At 52.6% G+C, this 20,514-nt stretch overlaps 1 protein-coding gene across 2 annotated transcripts in view; it reads right to left on the bottom strand.

Annotated features, from left to right (window-relative positions):
* PRKCA (protein kinase C alpha) overlaps positions 1-20,514 on the bottom strand; it is a 386,579-nt gene that overhangs the window by 8,001 nt on the left and 358,064 nt on the right. Inside the window, exons 14-17 of one of the 2 annotated variants that reach the window (XM_047759338.1) lie at positions 16,777-16,857; positions 11,205-11,312; positions 10,225-10,365; positions 3,843-3,890 (exon numbers count right to left, since the gene is read on the bottom strand). In XM_047759338.1, coding sequence (XP_047615294.1) covers positions 3,843-3,890; positions 10,225-10,365; positions 11,205-11,312; positions 16,777-16,857 — 378 coding nt within the window. The remainder of the gene's footprint in view (positions 1-3,842; positions 3,891-10,224; positions 10,366-11,204; positions 11,313-16,776; positions 16,858-20,514) is intronic. The other variant, XM_047759339.1, reaches the window with a different exon arrangement.

Genomic DNA, 20,514 nt, shown 5'->3' with positions numbered 1-20,514 from the left:
AGGGAGGAGAATTCAGACCAGGGACGGCTGGGCAGGCACGGTGGGAATAAGCGAGGGGATGCACGGGGCCCTGCGGGTCACTCTGCAGAGGCCACACTGTTAGTCCTGCTCATGACACGGGTCCTGCCTCCGCAGTAGGGCGCTGGGGTTGCCCTTCACGCGCCATGTCTCCACCATGCTTTTCCTGGGAGAGGACAAAGTGCCTTGGAAGCCAAGGCCAGCAGCAGCAGCGGCGTCTGCAGCCTGCACCCTTCCCCATGCACAGGCCACTCCAAACCATTCAAAAGGCTCTGCAGGAAGAAAGGAGGGCACGATGTTTCTTCCCAAGAATCAAGCAGGGGTCTGCCCTTGATTCGTCAGTGAAACCAACCAACCAACCAACAGCAACCCACTCTCATGGAGCACTGCATCCAGACACTGATGGTACCCCAGACAGTAATGGCTAAAGAAATGGCCCCTCCCTCTTTGGATGTAACACCAGTGCTTCTCACCCAGGATGATTCCGCCCCCTGCCCTGCAGACATCTGGCGACTTCTGAATTAATTTGGGGCTGTCATGACTGGGGCCGGGGGAGCTATGGGCATCTAGTGGGTAGAGGCCAAGGATGTTGCTACTCAATCTTGCAGTGCACACTGCCCCCCTACCCATGACAAAGAAGTGTTGGCCCAGAGCAGACAGGGCTGTCACTGAGAAAACTGGAACATACTCATGTGAGGCTGAGTGGGTCTCGAGGTCCGTGTGAGGGCAGATGCGGAGACCGGGCAAGGAAACCAGGCAACACCAGCCATCTCTGAGAGCAGAGAACAGAGAAGCTGCAGAAGCTCAAGGCAAAAGTACTGTCAGCAGATGCTAGAGCCTCAGTGGCACTGGCTTTGAGGAGAACAGCCTTGGGGAAATGGGCGAATCCATCCCCGCTGCCTGGAAGACTTCAAGTGAACCTACTGGAGGTGCTCCCAGCAGTGGGGACATCTGCTCCCTTAGGCAGAAATCACTTGCATTCCTCTGCTTATTCCTGATATTCACTAACTATGCGAAGACGAGTGAGAAGGAATTCCTGGGGAAAAGTAAGAGCAGGTGGAGTCTCTAAGAGGAAGAGGAAGCAAACCACGGGCGGCGCCCCCACCAGCTCTCCAGCATCCGTCTGGCTTTGGTCTGCCCATGAGAAGAGGTCTCGGTGCAGCCATGAGGGTCAAAAGACAGACTCCTTCCTCTGAGCACCACCTTCAGAGGACTCACTGATCATCTTCCAATGGGAACCTCTAAAAGCCAGGCCTCGCTGCCAGAGAAAAATAGAAAACACTCGAAGAAGAGGTCCCGAGATCTCCAAAGGGGCATCCAAGTCCACACCAAGACCGAGGCGCCTGGGGACGGGGCCAGCGTGAGGATGAGAAATTCTAAAGCTGCGGTCCCGAGGAGGGCGGCTCCTCAGGGCTGCCGTGGCTGGTAAAGCCAAGTCTTGCGACACCCGGCAGAACGCCCGCTGCGAAAAACCTCAGGCCAAGACTGCGCTGACGGGGGCTGTGGGAGTACGGAGCCCAGGTCAATCCAAGAGCCGCCCTGCAGCCACCCTGCAGGGGACGGGCGGGGGGCAAAAAAATAAAAACTTTGTGTCTATGAGCGCCTCTCAGCACATCATGAGGTGGGGGTGGGGGGGCAGCTCTGGAAGAGCTGGAGGTGGGGTCTGGGGATCAGCTGAGATCCAAGGCTCAGGAGGACTTTTTATTTTTATTTTTGTTTTTTAGGGTCGAACCCGTGGCATATGGAGGTTCCCAGGCTAGCGGTCAAATTGGAGCGGTAGCCGCCAGCCTACGCCAGAGCCACAGCAACACCAGATCCAAGCCGAGTCTGCGACCTACACTATAGCTCATGGCAACGCCGGATCCTTAACCCACTGAGCGAGGCCAGGGATTGAACCTGCGTCCTCATGGATACTAGTCAGATTTGTTTCCGCTGAGCCACAGGGGAACTCCAGGGCTTTTTATTCTGAGGGAGATCAAAGCAGAAAGAAGATGCTTTATCTCCCCTACCAAGAGGTGGGGAGGTGGGAAGCACCAAAGATTCGGTTGAATGGGAAATAGCGCTTATTCTTCCACCACAGGGGGTCTCCCGGTGCTTTACAAATGAGCCTCCACAACTAGAAACAGACAGGCTCCTTTGAGTCAAACTGGAGAAGATCTTGAGCTACCTAGTTTTTCAAGATGTTTGTGCAAAAAATGCAACTACTCTCACACCACCACCACCACCACCTCCTGAATAGGATAATGAAAATCAGTGCTTTTTGGATCCTTGAGGAAACACAAACTAGGGCTTTATTTTTTTAGGCAGAAAAGATTCTTCTGAGGGCGCCTGGGAGCCCATCTCACTCATGGCCATTGGCCTGGCGCCATCTTGGATCTGGGAGGAAGAAAGAGGCATAGGGACTGAAGGGTGTGTGTGTGTGTGTGTGTGTGTGTGTGTGTGTGTGTGTGTGGCGGGGGGCGGGGGTGGGGGGTTGCCCAAACCTGGCTGGGCCAGCGTGTGCACCCAGACATCTCTGGTTGGACTCCCCGAGACACGATGACATTTGTGTTCACAGCACCATGTTTGACACCCAAGGGACAGTGGGAGGTACAGAGGGGTGAAGCACCCAACCAGAGGCCAAAAGCCAGATGTAGCTGAGGGCGTCATACTGTGCCTCTTGGTAAAGACACAATGGGGTTGTGACTGTCCCCGTGCACGGCTGCTGTGTGGTCAAAGGAACAGCATGTGCGTGACCCTTTCTCAAAGATCAGGCATGACAAGGATTTAAGCTGCAACTCACACAGCAAGTGCCTGGCATAGAAAAGGCAGGTGATTAAGACGGGAGGGAGGCTGCGCACTAGTTGTCATCGACCTCCCTGCCTCAGCTCCAGAGTCAGGACTCAACTCCTTTGCTCTTTGGATATTTCCACCTGCCACTTGGTAAAACTGTCAATTAGCGAAATGAATGCAGGGGACGGCAGGCTGGCAGAGATGTGACAAAGTACGGGGAGAGGCAGGCCCCGGCGGGAATCGGGGATGGCAGGTCCCCCCGCCCAGAGCCCCCGTGACAAACAGTCCAGTCAGCAGCCTTGGCATCCTGTGCAAAGGGCCACGGGGAGGAGATGGAGCCTCCACCTCAGGCGAAAGCCTGGAATTCTTAGCTGGGAGAGGCCACCAGGAATGAACAATACACGTGCTGGTGTCAGTCCTGTCCTTGACACCTTGGTGTCTCCGTGAAGAAGGGACTAATCATACGGTCCCTGGCCTGGAAATTACAGTAAGTGTGAGTAGCTTGAAAACACTGCCGTCAACAAGCAAAAACACCAAACCAAACTCGGAGAGCAGGATGGATGCAGAACAAAAGCGGAGTCAAGGTGAGTAGCGGAACTGAAGAGGGAGGGAGCTCGGCGGGTGGGGAACGTCTCTGACCGTCACCAGGTGCGGCAGGATGGCCTTCGTCTTAGGGAACCGTCCCCCGTGTTGCAAGGCCCTGCCCGGCGCGCTGGCCGCAGCACTGCGCTGTGGTCCCAGCGGAGGGCGCGGGAGTCACCACTGACACTGGTGCTCAGCTCCCTGACTCTTCCTTTAATTAAATAGCCGGGCACAGAAATGAGCAGGTGTGCCCTGCTCTGGGCCTCCTGGGAGGTCACGTCTACACTATGGAACTGTCCTGGCTGGGCCACCGGGCGGCAGCCAGGGTCTGCCCTTTCTAAGAAGGTGAGCATGCTGGGGGGTGGGAGAGCTCCCGTGCACGACCAAGGCAGGCAGGAACACACGCTATGGGTTAAGAGGTGAGGTTACTTTGCTCATCCAGGCACCCAAGCTTCTGGAAACGTGCTCACCGAAGGCCTGGATGCCCACTGCAGCCAGTGCATTTTGGTGCAGAAAGTCTGGAGAATAAGAACGGACAGAGGAGAGGATTTGGAGAACAGTCGTTGCCTGGCCTGGGGACAGAAGGAAGGGAATGGCCGTGTGGAGGATGCCACACGCCACGTGAGTGGACCTGGGAACCATGAGGTGACTTCCGTGAGAAAGGCGAGAGGTGCAAGGCAGAACTTTCTGGAAGGTTACCGAAACGACAGGAAATAGCAGGAGCCATCACTGGGGGAGGGGGAGAGACAATTTTTCATTTTAGAGCCTTCTCTATGGTTTAATGGTCTATTTTACCACATAGAGATTGTATTTTTTTGTTGTGGTTGATGTGCAATGTTCTGTCAACTTCTGCTGTACAGCAAAGTGACCCGGTCACACACACACACACACACATTCCTCTTCTCACACTACCCCATCACGCTGCACCGTGAGTGACTAGATACAGTCCCCTGTGCTGTACAGCAGGATCTCATTGCAAAGACTGTATTTTAACAACAATTTTTAAAAGAGGGATTGGGACCTCTTCCACCTCCTGCCAGGGGTTCCCTGGGGACTGCTCTGGTTTCTCAAAGTTCAACAGGACTCCTCCCCAGCCCTGCCATCAGCGCCTCTCAGGAAAGGCCAACTCTGCTCTGGAGCAGCTGCTTTTCTGGACCGCTTTGCTGACAGACACATGTTCGTTGAGTGGCTTCTTCAGGCGTGAGCGCCTCGTGTGTCTGAGGGCCAAGGCTCTGGTTTTCCGTGGCCCGTACCCTCTGGGATAAAAACACACATGCCACTTGGTCTTTCTTTATAATAATGACCAGCTTGGGGGCTCTTAGGGCCACTCTTCCAGGAACGGTGGTTGTAACAGCCAGCATCGTGGGAGACCCTCACGCCAGACCATGGGGACCCGTCAATTCCCACAGCCTGTGGCCCCCAGGGTCTGCCTTTATCTTGTCACTCCCGCCTCAGTCCCTGAGCCCTGCACGAGAGAGCTGCTTAGTCATGTAGACAATTAGTTTAAAAGTCTCATTTCTTCCCATTTGTCTTGCAAGCCGAGAAGCATCTGGGAGAATAATGACCAAGGAAGAGCAAGACTTCTTGCCTCTAATTAACCAAGTGGAAGACGCTGTCTTCGACGGGACTCAAGGCTTAAATCCAAGCGCAATACATCACAGTGTGGCAGATCCTAGTCTCCCGAGGCTGGTTAGTGTTTGTGGGTTGTCGGCCAAGCTCCTGGAGTCTTGTGAATCTTGACTTTAATTAGCATCGCTGCTGCTGGTTCCATGGAAAGGCCAAGAGGCTGAACCTACCTGCCGCCTGGGAGAGCTGATGAGAGGCAGCCCAAGGCCGCCTACGGCATCCATCAGTTAGACAACCACCCTGGGGGCCTCTCCCCCTTTGTACCTGGAGAGCTGCTGCTCTGTCTAAATAACTTCTCAGAGCAATTATCAAAAAACACAGTACCGTGAGATGTCCTTTCTAGGAAATACTCATGGTATGATTTAGGCGCCAAGAGGCATCATTTAAGTGCAAGTCTGCAACTTACTCTCAGATGGTTCAGAAGAGAGAGCACGTGTGTGTCTGTGTCCTTACCGACGCGCCCTCGTAGAGATGCGGAGAAAGAATGAGACCGCAAATGTGGTGACATGTTAAGACTGAGAGCATCTGGGGAAAGGGGATGCAGTTTCTGCAACTCTTCTGCAAGTCTGAAATGAATAATTCTCTCAAAATAAAGCATATTAAAAAGGACACTGCACTACCTTTGATAATCGAACCATCATCAACGCTGTAAACAAACTAATGACCCTGTGAAATAAAGGACCTAGAGGTGACGGGGAAAGATGAATCTGTGCCTCTCACCACAATGGCACCAACACTTGGTCTCAACGTTCCTGTTTTCTTAGGCTGTTGCTGCAAGGATGACAATGACCTCAAGGAAAGTTCTCCTCTTCTTTCTTTCTGTCCCTTTGTGATGGAATAATGACAGTGATTTCTCCAGAAAGGCAACCCAAGGGAGACAGGCCTGTTTCCAAAATGCTCGGCTCACCCATCGAGTTTGGATCTATTTCTCGGTGTTGACTTAGATGGATGTCTCTCGAGGGACCACTTAAGCACCGTGGACGCGTTTTTGGTTGGCCTGTGAACCAGCTCTTCTGTTCCTTGGTGCCAATGGATAGATTTCAAAAAAGAAGCACCCATTCACTCTCCACTTGCAATGTTTGTAGGAACTGCTATTGACCTTGGACAGGCTGAACAAAAATGTGAAGGCTGTTCTTGGGCATTTTCTTCACATGAATAAGAAATCAGAATAAAAGCTTCCAAAATTCAAGGTGACACTGGTCAGAACATCAGGCTTATGTGTGCCTCTGAGGGCAGCCTGTAGAGATTACAACTGGGGCCTTCTACTTTTGCAGGCAAAACAGAAAAAGCTTTCCTTCTTCAGGGGGTTCTCAGGATGCGGGGCCAGGTGTGCTGGCTGCATCTTCCTGTCGTGGTACCTCCTTGCTGATGGAAGCCCCGGGAGGCTGCCCGGACCCTCTCTTTCCCCACTCAACACCTGAACATTAAAGGCACCTTCTTAGCAGGATCTTCTGGACATGAAAGAGCCTCTTTAGACTCAGGTTTGTCATTCAGCCAAATGCTGAAATCCTTGCTCTGTTGTGTTTTCTTGAAGAGAATGCTGAAGCCAGCTTGCTTTGTGCTTTTTTGGTTCCACACCGGAGGAAAGGAAGTTACGTGGCTGCCTCCCCTCCAGGAGAACGAGCTTCACAGCGCAGCTGTCTGTTTTCGCTCTTGCTTTGGTTTTCCAAAATAATCCAGTACAGCGGGGATGGCCTTGTCTTCTAGAAAATCATTTTCCCCTTTGCAGCCCCACACAGGGACAAGGATGCTTCCCATCCCGTGCCTGGGATGGGAGCCGGTGCACCTCAGAGCCTCAGACTCGCCACCCTCGGGGGCAAAGGCCACAGTCCCACCCACCAGACGTGGTCACTCTCCTCCTTCCACCCTCCTGAATGTGTGACCTTAAATAGACCCCAGGCCGCCGCAGCACTGCAGATGGTTCCCTCAAAGTTCTGCACGGTGCCTCCCTGTGGACCAAGTGTATCCTGAAATGCACTTGAGTGGTGGGATTTTTCCAGGCATTTCTATCTAGCCTCAGGGATATCACTTTGGCAGGCAGGAAAAGGAACAAAGCCAGGACACTATGGAAACCCCAGCCCCTCCCGATAAGCTCTGTGACTGCCCAGGAATATCTCTGCTCAGTATCTCTGCCCTCTGGGGGAAGGCAGAGCTTCTGGAATAAACTTTCATTGGAGCTTCCAAAAAAAAAAAAAAAAAAAGAGAGAGACTCACAAGTTTACAAGCACAAACTCGATTTCCAGACATAATCTATGGATAACTACAGGCTCTTGAAGTCTTACACTCATATTTACAGTAACGAAGGCCTTGATTTCACTGGAGTCAGGAGCTAAGAGTCCTTAATCCGATAAATCTCAGGGAGATGGATTCTCCCGCACTTGCTATAAAAGCATCGGGCAGACTTCACCGAGACAGACAGGTTTAGCCCGCCGGGGCTATAAACACGCCTCAGAGGAGCACTGCTCTCAGAATTGGCTTCACGGCACACGCTGAGCACGAGCCTCTGGCAGAGATCTATTTGCCTGATTGTTTTCTCAACAGCGGCAGCTAGGCTGGTGCATCTCTGCAGTAACAAAACTGCCCCCCAGAGAATGTGGGGCCCTGGGTTTTACCTATAAACTCTTCCCACTTAATTAGCTCTGGATCAGAGAGCTCTTCTCTCCACCGAGAACGGTGGGGAAGCACATCACAGAGCAACCGAGAGGCCGTTAGGTCCCCTCTGCTGCCACCGGTGAAACACGCAGCGTTTGCCATCTGGCAGCCTCGATGGCAATCTGACGTGGGTGGCTGTCTTCTGGTGGAAACGGCCTCGCCTGCCGCTGGGGCTCTTCCTGGCACGTGGTCCCTCTACCCCGGCCACCGTGAGATCCAAGCCGCAGCATCCCCGGAGGCCGCTGAAATGCCCCGTTCCCCTGAGATCGAGGGCCACGCCTGCTGCTGTGCAGGTGGCCTGGGGTGGGGACGTGCTCTCCCATCAGGATCCGGACTTTCCAACCGCTCCCGGGGCCCTGACACTCTTCTGCCCAAGGCCGCCCGCTTCCAATACACGTCCTCTGTGCCCCCATGTCGTCCTGCCCCCTGTCCTTTTGCATTTTTTCTAGCCTCCTCCTCTTCTGTATTCCGATGCCCCGGCACAGCGTGGGCCTCTGCTGGGTGTGAGCGCGCAGCCTCCACCTTCCTCTGACCAGAGCGCTCACCAAATAGGCCTTGCACACAAACCCTTCAGCTTTAGGGCCTCGGTGAGGGATTTCTGCTCTGTTTGTGAGTTTGGCGGCTGTTTCTGCACAGCCAGAGGCAATATATTCTTTCTTTCTATTTTAACCAGCACTCGGGGTAAAAAAAACCAGCAAAACAGCAGCAGTGACTCCAGGAAGAAATAAACACACCCTGTTCTCAGTGCCGCGGCCGCCGTGGGTGTGAGGGTGCGTCCACGGGGAACCAAGGCTTCCTCTTGTTTCCCTATATCTGAGGTCAGGGCCACCGCACCCGGAGCAAGGGGGAGGCCATGCAAAGAAACAGCTTCTTCTGGAAATAAGGTGGGAATAAATAGAAACAGGAGATGTGTATCGTGGTTGCCTTTGCTGCATGTCGTCTCTTTCTGGAAAGTGATAGACAAGTAACTGCATTTTGCTTAACATGAAAAGCAGGGTCAGCGTGTGTCTCCGCTCTTGCTACGAAGAAACCGAGCTGAGTGTCAGACACTACTGTATACCTTTCAGATTTCATTTAGGCTCAACAGAGGTGAAAGTACGAAAGGGCAGAGAGGAAATTCCCAACAGAATATTCTCCTGAGATGGTTCGCAGCATCTCTCATGATGTGTGTCTTCATCTTCTTCTCCCTTAAGACCGGGTTTTGAGAAGTGGGTGAGGGCTGGGAGCCTAGGAAAGCCTCCCGCCTCAGCGGCCAGGACTGGCGGCAGATACATCAGGGTCCTACTTGAAATGATGATTCAGGAGGAAGTCAACTGACCTGATTAATTTTAGTTTTTCTTTGGTTTGTGCTAAAAATATCTTGGGGAAAAAAAAAATCCGTGGGCTCACCACCAGCAGTTTTATTCTTGGAGTAGAGGACACATAAGCATATTTAATGAGAAAACGGCTGCTCTAAGAATAAAGCCGTGTGCCACCCAGTCGGGAACTCGGCACCTGTGGAGGGTCCCCTTTGCCGGCTCTCGGGGCACCTGTCAGGGGAGGCAGATTTGGGCCAAACCAACACGGCGGATGCTTCTGAAGCTGACTGTGGAATAAAGCCGCCGCCCACTGTGCCATCTCAGGAGCAGGGGCGCCGCGGCAACGACTCAATACTGGCCGAGATGGTGGTGGGGCTGGAAGGCACGGATCCACTCAGCCCTCAGAAATGGGATGCAGGGAGAAGCAGCCTCCCTGGGAGGCACTGCAAAGGGGCAGGTGGGTGTGAGCCAGGAGACTGATGTTTTTAGGACCCTCAGTTTATCTCCAGAGATGTAAGCGTTAGGATGGAGCAAGGGTGCAACAGGGCCAGGATCCCGGAGCCAGAACAATGGCGTCTGCGTCCCGGTCTCACCACCTACCAGCTGGGTGTCCTCAAGCAAGTTACTCGGCTTCTCTGTGCCTCCGTGTTCCCAACTGTAAACCGGGGACCAGAGTAGCCACCTCACAGGGTTGCTGTGAGGGTTCAATGAGCGCATATGCAAAGCACTGAGCACCAGGCCTGGCGCACAGTGTTTGCCAAGTAAACAAACGAAAAACGGGACTCGCCAGGAAGCCATCTAGGAAGGGTCTGAACAAGGACAGTGGCTGACACGCAGCCCTTGTGGCAGGGTGGTGGCCAGCGTGGGAGCTGCCCTGGGGCCTGCAGCGGGCTGGCTGAGATGGTGTTATGCTCCAGGGCGACCACCTGGAAAGCTGGACACAGATGAAAGGTCCTGCCAGGGACTCAGGGCACGAATTCAGCTCTGCGGGGCGGGCAAGGCCACGAAGCCCAGTCCCCGCAGCAGGCCTGTCCTGGTTCTTGCAACCTTTGCGGGGAGCTCTGCTGCCCACTGGAGGGTGTGGGGGGGCCCAGCCCCCGCTTCCTCTCGGGCTCAGCAGGAATCTGGGCTGCTCACACCACAGGCTTGAGGACGAGGCTGGTATCCCGCCGTTCCTTTCAGCCTGCAGAAGTCAGGGGTCACCAGCCTCCTCTCTCCAGAAGAAAGGCGGGTGGGACACCCGGGGACCCGGGAAACGGGCCGCATTCGTACTCACCACTTTGGGCTTGAAGGGCGGCTGGATCTCCCTGTTCTCCAGCTTCTCCCAGTCGATCCTCCGGAAGAAGGCGTGTTCCCGGACGTCCCGCTCTCCCTCCGGGCCGCAGCCCAGCCGCTTGCCAGGGTGCTTGGTCATCAGCTGGAAAGTGGGAGGGGAAAGAGGATCTCAAGTTCAGACGGTCGGTCACGCGCTGACCCTACGTCTCCGAGGAACTGAAATCTGCCGAGGAGAGAACTCAAGCGTTCTCACTCCACTCCCGCCCCCGAAAGGATGATGTGGTGACGGCCGTCTTAAGCGTGTGTGCATCACATCGCCGCACCGTCTACACTTCAATATGTGACCATTTTATTTGTCCACTGCACTTCAACAAAGCCGAGAAGAAAACAAACAGAAAAGACCCCTCCCCCCCCCAAAAAAAACACACACACATGGAGAAAAAGGAATGCCAGTGCCTTTCCTCTTTCTGCTCTGCCCCCAGCCCTAACTCAGTGCCTTGCCCTGAGCTGTGCCAACTCACAAACACCACGGGGACAGGTGTGGGTGGGCCTTCCTACAGTGATTTTCATGATAGAGAAACAAGGAAGCAGTCTGGGCCCAGAGCCAAACACAAGGAGAATTTAAATAGCCGTCTTTACAGGTCTAAGAGCTGCCATTTGGATGCATGTTAAAAACACGTATATAAAAAGGCACGCCACCACTAAAAACCACGTTGACTGGAAGTAGCACAGGCCAGTATCATGTACGATGCTACAGGACACGCATCAGGTGGTAGGTACTGCCTAGACCAAAACAGTCTCAATCCGAGACCCATGGTTTGGAAAAATAAACGCCGTCACAAGAAAGGTGACAAGTTCAGGTGAGACTCGGTGGTGCAGGTGGGTGATCACCCCCACCCCACGTCTCTTAGAAGCGTCACAGGTACCTCTCCTGTGGCCCCTCTTGGTCCCTGACCATAAAAGGAACCCCAATCTCCTTACTCCTTTGCAGATGGAAACGGCCTCCTTGGACAAGGACTTTGGGTACGAAACGTTGTGCTCCATGATAGACTGAAACAGCTCATCCTCGTCTTCGCCATCAAACGGAGGCTGTTCGGGGAAGAGAGAGACAAAGAGATGAGAAGGTATTTAGGCTGAGTAATTCATCCCACGGCGTCTGCGGATCCAACTCAGCACCAAGCAAGAGAGCAGGGGGTTCTCGGCCCACCGCAGGCGGCAGACTTAGCTCAGTTACCTTGTGGGTTGATTTGCTTCTCTTTAATTAGGTTGGCAGTTGTGTGTGTGTTTCATTTTTTCCTCTGCCCCTTTAATTATCTTGCCCTGGGCGACCCGAAAAAATCTTTAGGGAAAATGTTTTTGAGTAAGGCTTTTAATGATTGGCGAATAGATGATAATTAATCTATTAATTTTGTAAGTGTGTGTTAAAGAAAGCTTACGATGATCAAGTGAGGTTAAGGATGCCTGGTGTTCAGAAGGTGAGGGAGGGGAGCGTGTGGATGGCTTTGCATTCTGAACGTCGGGTGAAGGGGACATGAGAACGTGGGCAAAGAGGATTTCCCCAGGTCCGGGGATTCACACCAGGGCCCTTCCGACCCGACACGGAGCTGCTCTGCGGGGGGCCCGACACCTGCATGGTGGCAAGGATGGGAGCTTGGTTTCCACTGGACGCCTCTCTGTCCCCTTCTACTGGGTTTACAATCCCCACAGGGGGTGTGGGAGGCACGGCGGCCCGGGATGGGTCATGGCTTTCAAGTCAGGTGGATCCGGACCAGAATTCTAGCTCTACCACCTCCTCACTGGGTGTCCACAGGCAAATGGTTCATCTCTTTAAGATGCAGTTTTCCAATTTGTCCAGTGGGTTCCTGGGTGAGTCTAAAGTGCTCGATTTTTTCTTGTCTGGTACCCAGTTAGGGCCCGATGAAGGGTGCTCAGAGAATTGGGACTAAGGCAGATGAACTGTCTTGGGGCTGGGTGTCAGGATCTTCAGGAGGAATGGATGAGCTCGGGATGTCCTTCAAGCTCAGTCCTCCAGCAGGTCTGTAATCCTGAGAGGCCCCTCAAATTACCTGTCACTCTGGTGGGACAGCATACCAAGAAGTGGGTTTATGGGAAATGTCCCCTAATTATCTCCTGGCTCAGCTAACCTTGGGCTTGTTAGCATAAGAAAGTTAGACTGGGAGTTCCCTTGTGGCTCAGTGGGTTAAGAATCTGGCATTGTCACTGCAGTGTTGCAGCTTCGATCCCTGACCCAGGAACTTCTGCATGCCATGTGGCCAAAGGGGTGGCGGGGGAGGCAGACCAGGAGGTTGGCCCTGGATAAAGAATCCCTTCTGTTTAATCTTGTTACGTTTTCCTCCCATTGGAAAAAGAGAGGTTAGGGTTCAGAGACTGCCAGAGCCTGGCTTCGGTTTAAAGACAGTAGCAAACATTTCCCTCCAAGGGGGAGCAGGAGAACCAAGCACTGCCCTCCCCAGCCACTCACAAGTCCTTCCAGCCTGTTCCCCTGACCCCCACCCTTCCTGCTCCCTCCAGCCCCAGCCTGGACAGGAGCTGACAGTGGGGTCAGCACACAGGGCCACACCCACCTCAGGGACAGGGCCCAGAGCCGGGGCCCTAAAGAACCCACCTTGGGACTATGTATGGGAGACTGGGGTTGGGTCTCTGGTGCCACTTACTTTTCCTCTTTTTTGGGTCTAGAAACAGAAATAAACAGGCTCTTTCTGGTTGTAAGCACCTAATGTAAAGAATGTTTAATTTGGTCGAAGCACACAGGTGGGTGAGGAGAACTAAAATTGGCCTCCGTGTGAATGACTCAGAGCAGAAGCGGCCGCCGAGGCGTGCTTCCCTGGGCAGAAGGAACAGGGCGCCCGGGGTGCCCACCAGGCAAGGGGCGGGGGCAGACTCCCCACTGGGCATGCAGGCTGCATCCGCGTCGGGGAGGGGCTGCACCCAGCCAAGGACTGGAGCAGAGGCTGGTCCTACTGGCCGTCCCCCCGCCCCCACGGCCCGCCACTGCCTGCTGCGAGTGCCTCTTACAGGCAGTGATCCTGCAAAACAGGCAGTGATTTCCAAACTATGAGGTATCACTCGGAGTTCCTTGTCTTTCACTGGCGGGTGCCAACACACTTTCTCTGTAGCTACCGGTGTTCCCAGACAAGGAAGGAGCAGGGCTTCACTACCGACGGATGTGTGTGTCCACGGCACGTGAATGAAGGCTTCTGGCACCGTGTCCTGGTTGCTGATGCCACTATGAACATCTCTGAGCATATCATTTTTCTTGTTTCTGAATTACCTCCTGAGAATAATTTCCCAGGTGTGGGATTATGCCGCCAAAGGATGTGAACATTTTTCTGGCTCTGGTTAAGTCTCCCCAGGTCACCCCTGGAGCGTTCTTCCAGGTAACTGCTTGCTCTCAGGCCTTGGTGCTGAAGGCAGGTCAATGGTGAGGAGTTATAATCACATTCATTTTCCTTCCTGGTCTTGCCAGCAACTGAGCCTGGGGACCACAGGGGGTGGTGTGGGATGGAGGGGGGACCACAGGGGGTGGTGTGGATGGAGAGGGGACCACAGAGGGGGTGTGGGGGGGAGGGGGGGACCACAAGGGGTGGTGTGGATGAAAAGGGGGCCACAGGGGGGAAGTGGATGGAGGAAGTGCCACGGGGGGGTGTGAATGGAGGGGGGACCACGGGGGGCAATGGACGGAGGTCCTGAGTATAGAACCATTTTGGATTTGCTTCTCTTCCCTCGTTCCCCCATCCTCATGATTATTTTCAAGTTTCTACAAACCTGGGCTCAGAGTTTCAAGCTAAGCTCCCTGTTAACTAAAGACCTGGCTTGGTGTCAAAAACGTCTGAACTAAAGGAGCCTTCCTTAGGGATACATAATTTGTGGATTTTATTTTATTTTTATTTTTCTGTTCCACCTGCGGCATATGGAAGTTCCTGGGCCAGGGACTGAATGGGAGTCGCCACTTCAACCTGTGTCACAGCTGCAGCAACACCAGATCCTTAACCCACTCCGCTGGGCCGGGATCAAACCAGCACCTCTGTAGAGATGAGCTGGACCATTAACCCACTGCATCGCAGCAGGACTCCCAATTTGTGGATTTCCCTTGTGGCACAGTGGGTTAAGGATCTGGCATTGTCACTGCAGTGGCTCGAGTTGCTGTTGTGGCACAGGTTCGATCCCTGGCCTGGGAACTTCCACATGCTATGGGTGTGGCCAAGTAAATAAATAAATAGGTAAATTTGTTTACTGATGGTTCACTCAATGGGGTGATGGGTCACTCTTCCCCAAATGATTCCTAAATCACCTACTGGTCACTGGAGCCCTGCCATGGTCAAGCTGCAGATCACTGATGGGCGAGGGTGTGGGGGAGACAGCACCCAGCACAATTTGGCTGAAGTTCTGGGATAAAGGACTCATTCCTGATGAATCAGGGATGAAGACAAAGCATAAATAATCCTGGCAGAAAGGGACAGAAAGAGGAGAGGGCCGTCTCTTTATGATGAATGCCTGTGATCACTTTTAGTTGCAAGATGCTCATTAGAAGGCCGGGTAAATACTATTTATGCCTGGAAGCAATCATGTTTGTCAGACTCAGGCTGGTTTATACCTGTCCCCTGGGCTGCTGACAATAAATAAGCCAAAGTGAGAAGAAAATTGCAATAAATGATTTTTTTTCCCTGCTCATCTTCAGCCCTCTGTGATTAAAGAGGACAAATTTAGACCACAACCCCACCAACAACTTTATAATTCATCTTCCTTTTCAAAAGCAGCATCCATTCCCTCTGCTGGGTCTCGGAGGCTCCTGCCATCTTGAGGGGCCGTGGGGACCACAACAGAGCCTTCACTATCCTTTCTGGGCTGAGTCACAGCCCAGGAATATGTTTAAATTTGCACTGAGGCGTCACAGAGGAAGACCAAGAAGGGGCATCTGAAATAAAAAACTGTCCGGGGCAGGCCCGTGAAGATTTAGCGGAACGGCGGCTGTGCCTGACAGCGCGCCCCAACGCGGGATGCTTTTAATGTGTCTTATTTAAAGAGTGTCTCCACTTTCAACAGAGATTATGGAAGCTTTAAGGGATCACATAAGGCCTGCTAAGTGACTCTTGGGAAGCGGGGCAGGAGATAATGAAATGTGCCAGAGGTCTGGGTGTGGGTATCTTCAAGCCCAGGGCCTCAGGGACAGTCTGCAGCTGAGGCAGGACTTCAAAACGCACCCCAAAGGGGACGTGGAGGGGTCTCCTGCACTCTCCCCTAGGGAATGAAGTCCCAGGAGGACCGGGGGGGGGGGCTGGGGGGGTGCAGTGGGGGCCCACTTGGCGGCAGGGCTGCTTTCCGAAATCCTAGTCTCCAGCTGGCCAATCAAGAGCCGCTCATCTTGGGTCTTGTAAGGCGTCCCTGGAAGCAGATCCTGCCCTGACGACTTCCGCCCGACCAATTTTGTTTGTTGGCATATGCAAATGCGACTCTGAATGAAACCAGGGTTTGTTTTCCGGACTCCAGAGTCAGAACATTCGGATCAAGGAGGGGAATTGGGCATCTTGCGCCTTCTCCAACAGCAGGGCTCCCAGGGGGCTAAGAAGCCAGTCGAATTTTATTGTCAAAATGTGAAAGGAGGAGCCACGTGGCCAGTGGAACCCAGGGAGGAGAGATGCCTGCCGCCTGCAGGTCTGGCCCCTAAAAGACCTGTGCAGTCGCCCCCCTGCTCCCTCTTCATCGGCCAGCTGAATGAGGAGGACGCGGTAGAAGAATTCGAAGCTCTGAGAGGTGGCGGAGCCAGGGACGGGAGACGAAGACCGTGGGTCCTTGAATGACCATGAGATCAGGGTTCCCCCTCCCCCAGAGGGCAAATACCCCCACTGTTGTTAATCCACTGAGATTGAGATTGGGGTTTGTCAGGGCAGCTGGAGTGACTTACCCTAATGATACAGGCACTAAGGCCATTACCTTAGAAAGGACCGTGCCAGGCAGTGATGCACTTGGTTATCTGATATGTGTCACATCGCCAAGGGAAACCTAATTTGCCCTTTCCTAACTGGGAGTTCAGCCTCGCTGGGCTTTTGTGAAAATTACAACGACTTGCCAAGGGAGAGATAAAGGGAGACGGGAGACGCTATTAAAACACTTCTTCAAGTTTAACTTTTTCCTTTAACGATGACACTGACGGCACGGGGGCAGCAGCTGGGGTAGTTTCTGCAGAGAAACTCGCGATGAACACTAACCTAACCCCAGTGCCGGGACACGGAGGCTTTGCAAGGCTACTGTCGTCACCAACCTGCCGGAAGCTTTTGCGTACAATGTGGAAGCTGTATGTCTACACTGCAGTGTGGAGCTTTCAGTCCAGGTTTTTATAAGGAGGAGATGATTTTTGTACATACTGAATATAATCCTCTCTCAAGGGGCAATTGCTTCCTCTTTCACCTGGATCAGGAAGTCAGACTAGCACCAGCCAGACCACGCCACCAGTCTGGCCATCACAGCCCCAACGGAGCTGGAGGACTCCTGCTATAGGGTGACCCACCAGTAGGAAACCACGGGGAAACATTACCTGTCCGGCCAGCATTTCATATAACAGGACGCCATAGGCCCACCAGTCCACGGATTTCCCATACGGCTGATAGGCGATGATCTGTGGGAGATACAAAGACATCCGTTTAGTGGCCAGTCAACAAGCCCGCGACAGAACAGCTAAGGCAGGCAGGCATTTATAGACTCCGGTCACGCAAAGGAGGTCCCTGAGTTCTGTAGAGGATCCTTCAAACCAGACACACAGAGAACTGTCCACGTGGGAGTCACGGCCTGACGTGTGCTGAACCCCCCTCTGAACCCCCCTCTGAACCCACCTGCAGACGCCGCAGCAGCACTGCTGGCAGGCAGACTCCATTCTCTCCATGGGTAAGAAAGACGTGGGCACTGAGGTGGACTTAATTTTGGGGAAAAGCCAGAGGTCATTCAGAGCAAGTGTCTGATAAAGAGGACAATCCACACAGAATTTTGCTGAAAGTAGTAAAGATGGTGGTGACGAAGAGGAGGAGGAGGAATGACTAAAGGAAAAATTCAGGTTTTCTTGTGTTGCCCAATAAGGATAAGCCGAAGGATGTAAATTTCAAACCAACCACCAGAAATTTCTTTTTCTCATGGCGGCACCCGGGGCATAGGGACAGTCCCTGCCCAGCAACTGAATATGAGCCACATCAGCGACCTAGGCTGCAGCTGGGGCAACGCGGAATCCTTAACCCACTGAGGCAAGCCAGGGAGTGAACTTGAACCTCTGCAGCTACTGGAGCCTCTGCAGTCAGATTCTTAACCCACTAGGCCACCATGGGAACTCCTCAAAGTATTTTTAAAAGAGACTCAAAATAGAACAATCAAATGTGATCTATGGGAGTTCCCGTCGTGGTGCAGTGGTTAACGAATCCGACTAGGAACCATGAGGTTGCGGGTTCGGTCCCTGCCCTTGCTCAGTGGGTTAAGGATCTGGCGTTGCCGTGAGCTGTGGTGTAGGTTGCAGACGCAGCTCGGATACCGCGTTGCTGGGGCTCTGGCGTAGGCCAGCGGCTACAGCTCTGATTTGACCCCTAGCCTGGGAACCTCCATATGCCGCGGGAGCAGCCCAAGAAATAGCAAAAAGACAAAAAAAAAAAAAGTGATCTATGGACCTTGTCTGAATCTTGATTCAAACCAACCAAGTATAAAACGAAACTGGGAAAATTCAAACATGGTCTTGCTGTTACATGAGATGGAGGGACTGCTGTTCAGGTCGCTGTGATTGTGTGACGTGGGATAAAGGGTGTGATGGTTAGTGACAAAGTGCCCTTTCCAGTTAGAGATGAGAGCACTCAGGGGTGTGAGAGGTGAAGTATGTATGGGGGAAATGACCTGATCGTGGCAGATCTGGCTGAAATACTGCAGGACAACAGGAGTGGGGAGGAAGCGATGAAAGAGGAGTTGGCAGGGGGCCGGCAGCAGCTCTAGCTGGGTGAGGGGCTCTGGGGACCTTCCCTCCATTCCTCCATCTACCTTTGCAACTCTCAGAAGTACTAGGGTGATCCTGCACCGCCCCCCTCTGTGGAAGGGAGAACTACGGACTTGAACTTCTAAGAGTGGCATAGCTTATTCCAACACCGGTGGTTGCCTCCCAGGCAGGCTGGATACCCAGGGCACACACTTTCCAGACCCACAGGTCATGCCCCAGGATTCGAGGTGAACATATACCAACAGGTACGGGGCACCACCACCTTTGCCATTTTTTTTTTTTTTTTTTTGCAGACAAACTAGACTTTGGAACATTCTAGGCTATTTTTCACACAGCCCACTATGTCTAATTAAGTGTCCTGGGACATGAGCTAACTTCCTGCATGTCTGCCCATCCCCATTCCTTGAACATATTCTTGATGTTTCTCCCTGTGGCACGAGAAGTCCAAGTTCCTCTGACTTGCCTCAGGCTGGGAGGGGTCCACATTTGAATGTGGCAGCTTGTTTCCTTGACAAGAAAATAACCAAAGGAACCTACAAAGACGCTTTGGTTCTTCTGAAAACGACATGTGTTCTTTTCTGCACATTTTTTTCTGAGCATATGGAACGTATACACATAAAAAACACAAAGAACCCTACCCAAAGGAGGCTCTAGTTTATTCCCTAATGACACCAAATGGTGGAGGGCACTCCAGCTCCCAGACAGGAAATGCCTGCATCGAAGCCTGCCTCCACCAGGCAGAAGAACGAGATAAATTCTCTTTGCGGGAGGGAAGGGGCATGCGCCAAGCTCCTGCTGCAGATCAGACCCTCTGCACACGCTGTGTGGTCCAACGAGGCAGCAAGGATGATGACTCTCATTTTGCAGGGAAAAGAACTGAGATGTGAGAAGCTCACGACACGTGCCCGGAGCCAATCAGGTAACAAGCGGTGCTCTGAATACTGACATATCTTGTTTTAAAAATACAATTTATGCCTTTCAAATACACGGAATCCCTCACCCTGGGATTAATAAACTATGAATCAAAGGGCTCTGAGGATTAGTTTCACCAGGTTTGAAGTTGTCGTTTTAGCTGTTGTAACTGTATTTCAAAAGCACTTGAATAAAATTTGTTCTTGTCACTATATTAAAGCCAGTCTCAGGAGTTCCCGTCATACCTCAGTGGAAACGAATCTGACTAGCATCCATGAGGATACAGGTTCAATCCCTGGCCTTGCTCAGTGGGTTAAGGATCTGGTGTTGCCGTGAGCTGTGGTGGTGGTCACAGATGCGGCTTGGATCCCACATTGCTGTGGCTGTGGTGTAGGCCTACAGCTCCGACTGGACCCCTAGTCTGGGAACCTCCATATGCCGTAAAAAGACAAAAAATAAACAAATAAATAAAATAAAACCAGTCTCTGCAATCTGTTCTCATTAACCAGTGTTTTATTTTTTTTAAATTGAAATACAGATGACCTACAATATTGTGTTAGTTTCAGGTGTGCAGCATAGTGGCTTGGCCATGGCTACACATACATATATATGTATATACGCATATCTGCGTGTGTATATATTTTCGATTCTTTTCCATTACAGGTTATTACAAGATGCTGAATGCAGCTCCCTGTGCTATACAGTAAAACCGTGGGGTTTGTCTATTTTAGTTTGTTTTGAACACAGGCGGAGCTGAGGCATCGGGTTGCCGCGCGAGAGGGAGGCCCCACTCTGCTCTGTATCCTATTTCTACACACATCCGAGCAGTCTTACCAACCTGAGCCCTCTGACTGGGTGGTGGAAGATCCCCCCTGTCACCCCAAGTCTGAGGAGCTGCTAGAAGTCAAGGGGGTGGAAAGAAATTCTGTTTCTGGCCTGAGTGATTCAGGAATCCTAAAAAGCCAGGGCCACCTGAAGCATTTGTCTGTTTGACTCCATCGACTTTGGTCCAACAACTTGCCTCCCCAGGTCCATTTCCACAGCATCAACTCTTCTGACTCAGGTAGATAACACCTGCCTCCCCCCAAGGCTGAACGAAGGCAGAAGGCCAAGTGCCAAGGGCTCGTTCCTGGCGAAGGCATTCATGAGACCCTGCGCTGAGATTACGCAGTTGCCCTGAATGCTGTGGCGCCCTTGGGATTGAGAATTTAGCTGGAGCACCTCCTCCAGAAGTTCACAACCTGTTACTCTGGCCAGCGCGCTGGATGCAAGCAGAAGCTTCAAAGATCTAAGGTACAAGGGATGGGGGCAACCCTGCCATTGCAAATTCATTTTTATTTATTTTCTGAATTTATTTTATTTAGATTTTGGGCTGCGCCTGTGGCATACAGAAGGTCC

This window comes from Phacochoerus africanus, chromosome 14 (assembly GCF_016906955.1).
Source record: "Phacochoerus africanus isolate WHEZ1 chromosome 14, ROS_Pafr_v1, whole genome shotgun sequence".
In the NCBI taxonomy this organism is placed as follows: Eukaryota; Metazoa; Chordata; class Mammalia; order Artiodactyla; family Suidae; genus Phacochoerus; species Phacochoerus africanus.
This window is presented reverse-complemented; position numbering and strand designations above follow the sequence as displayed.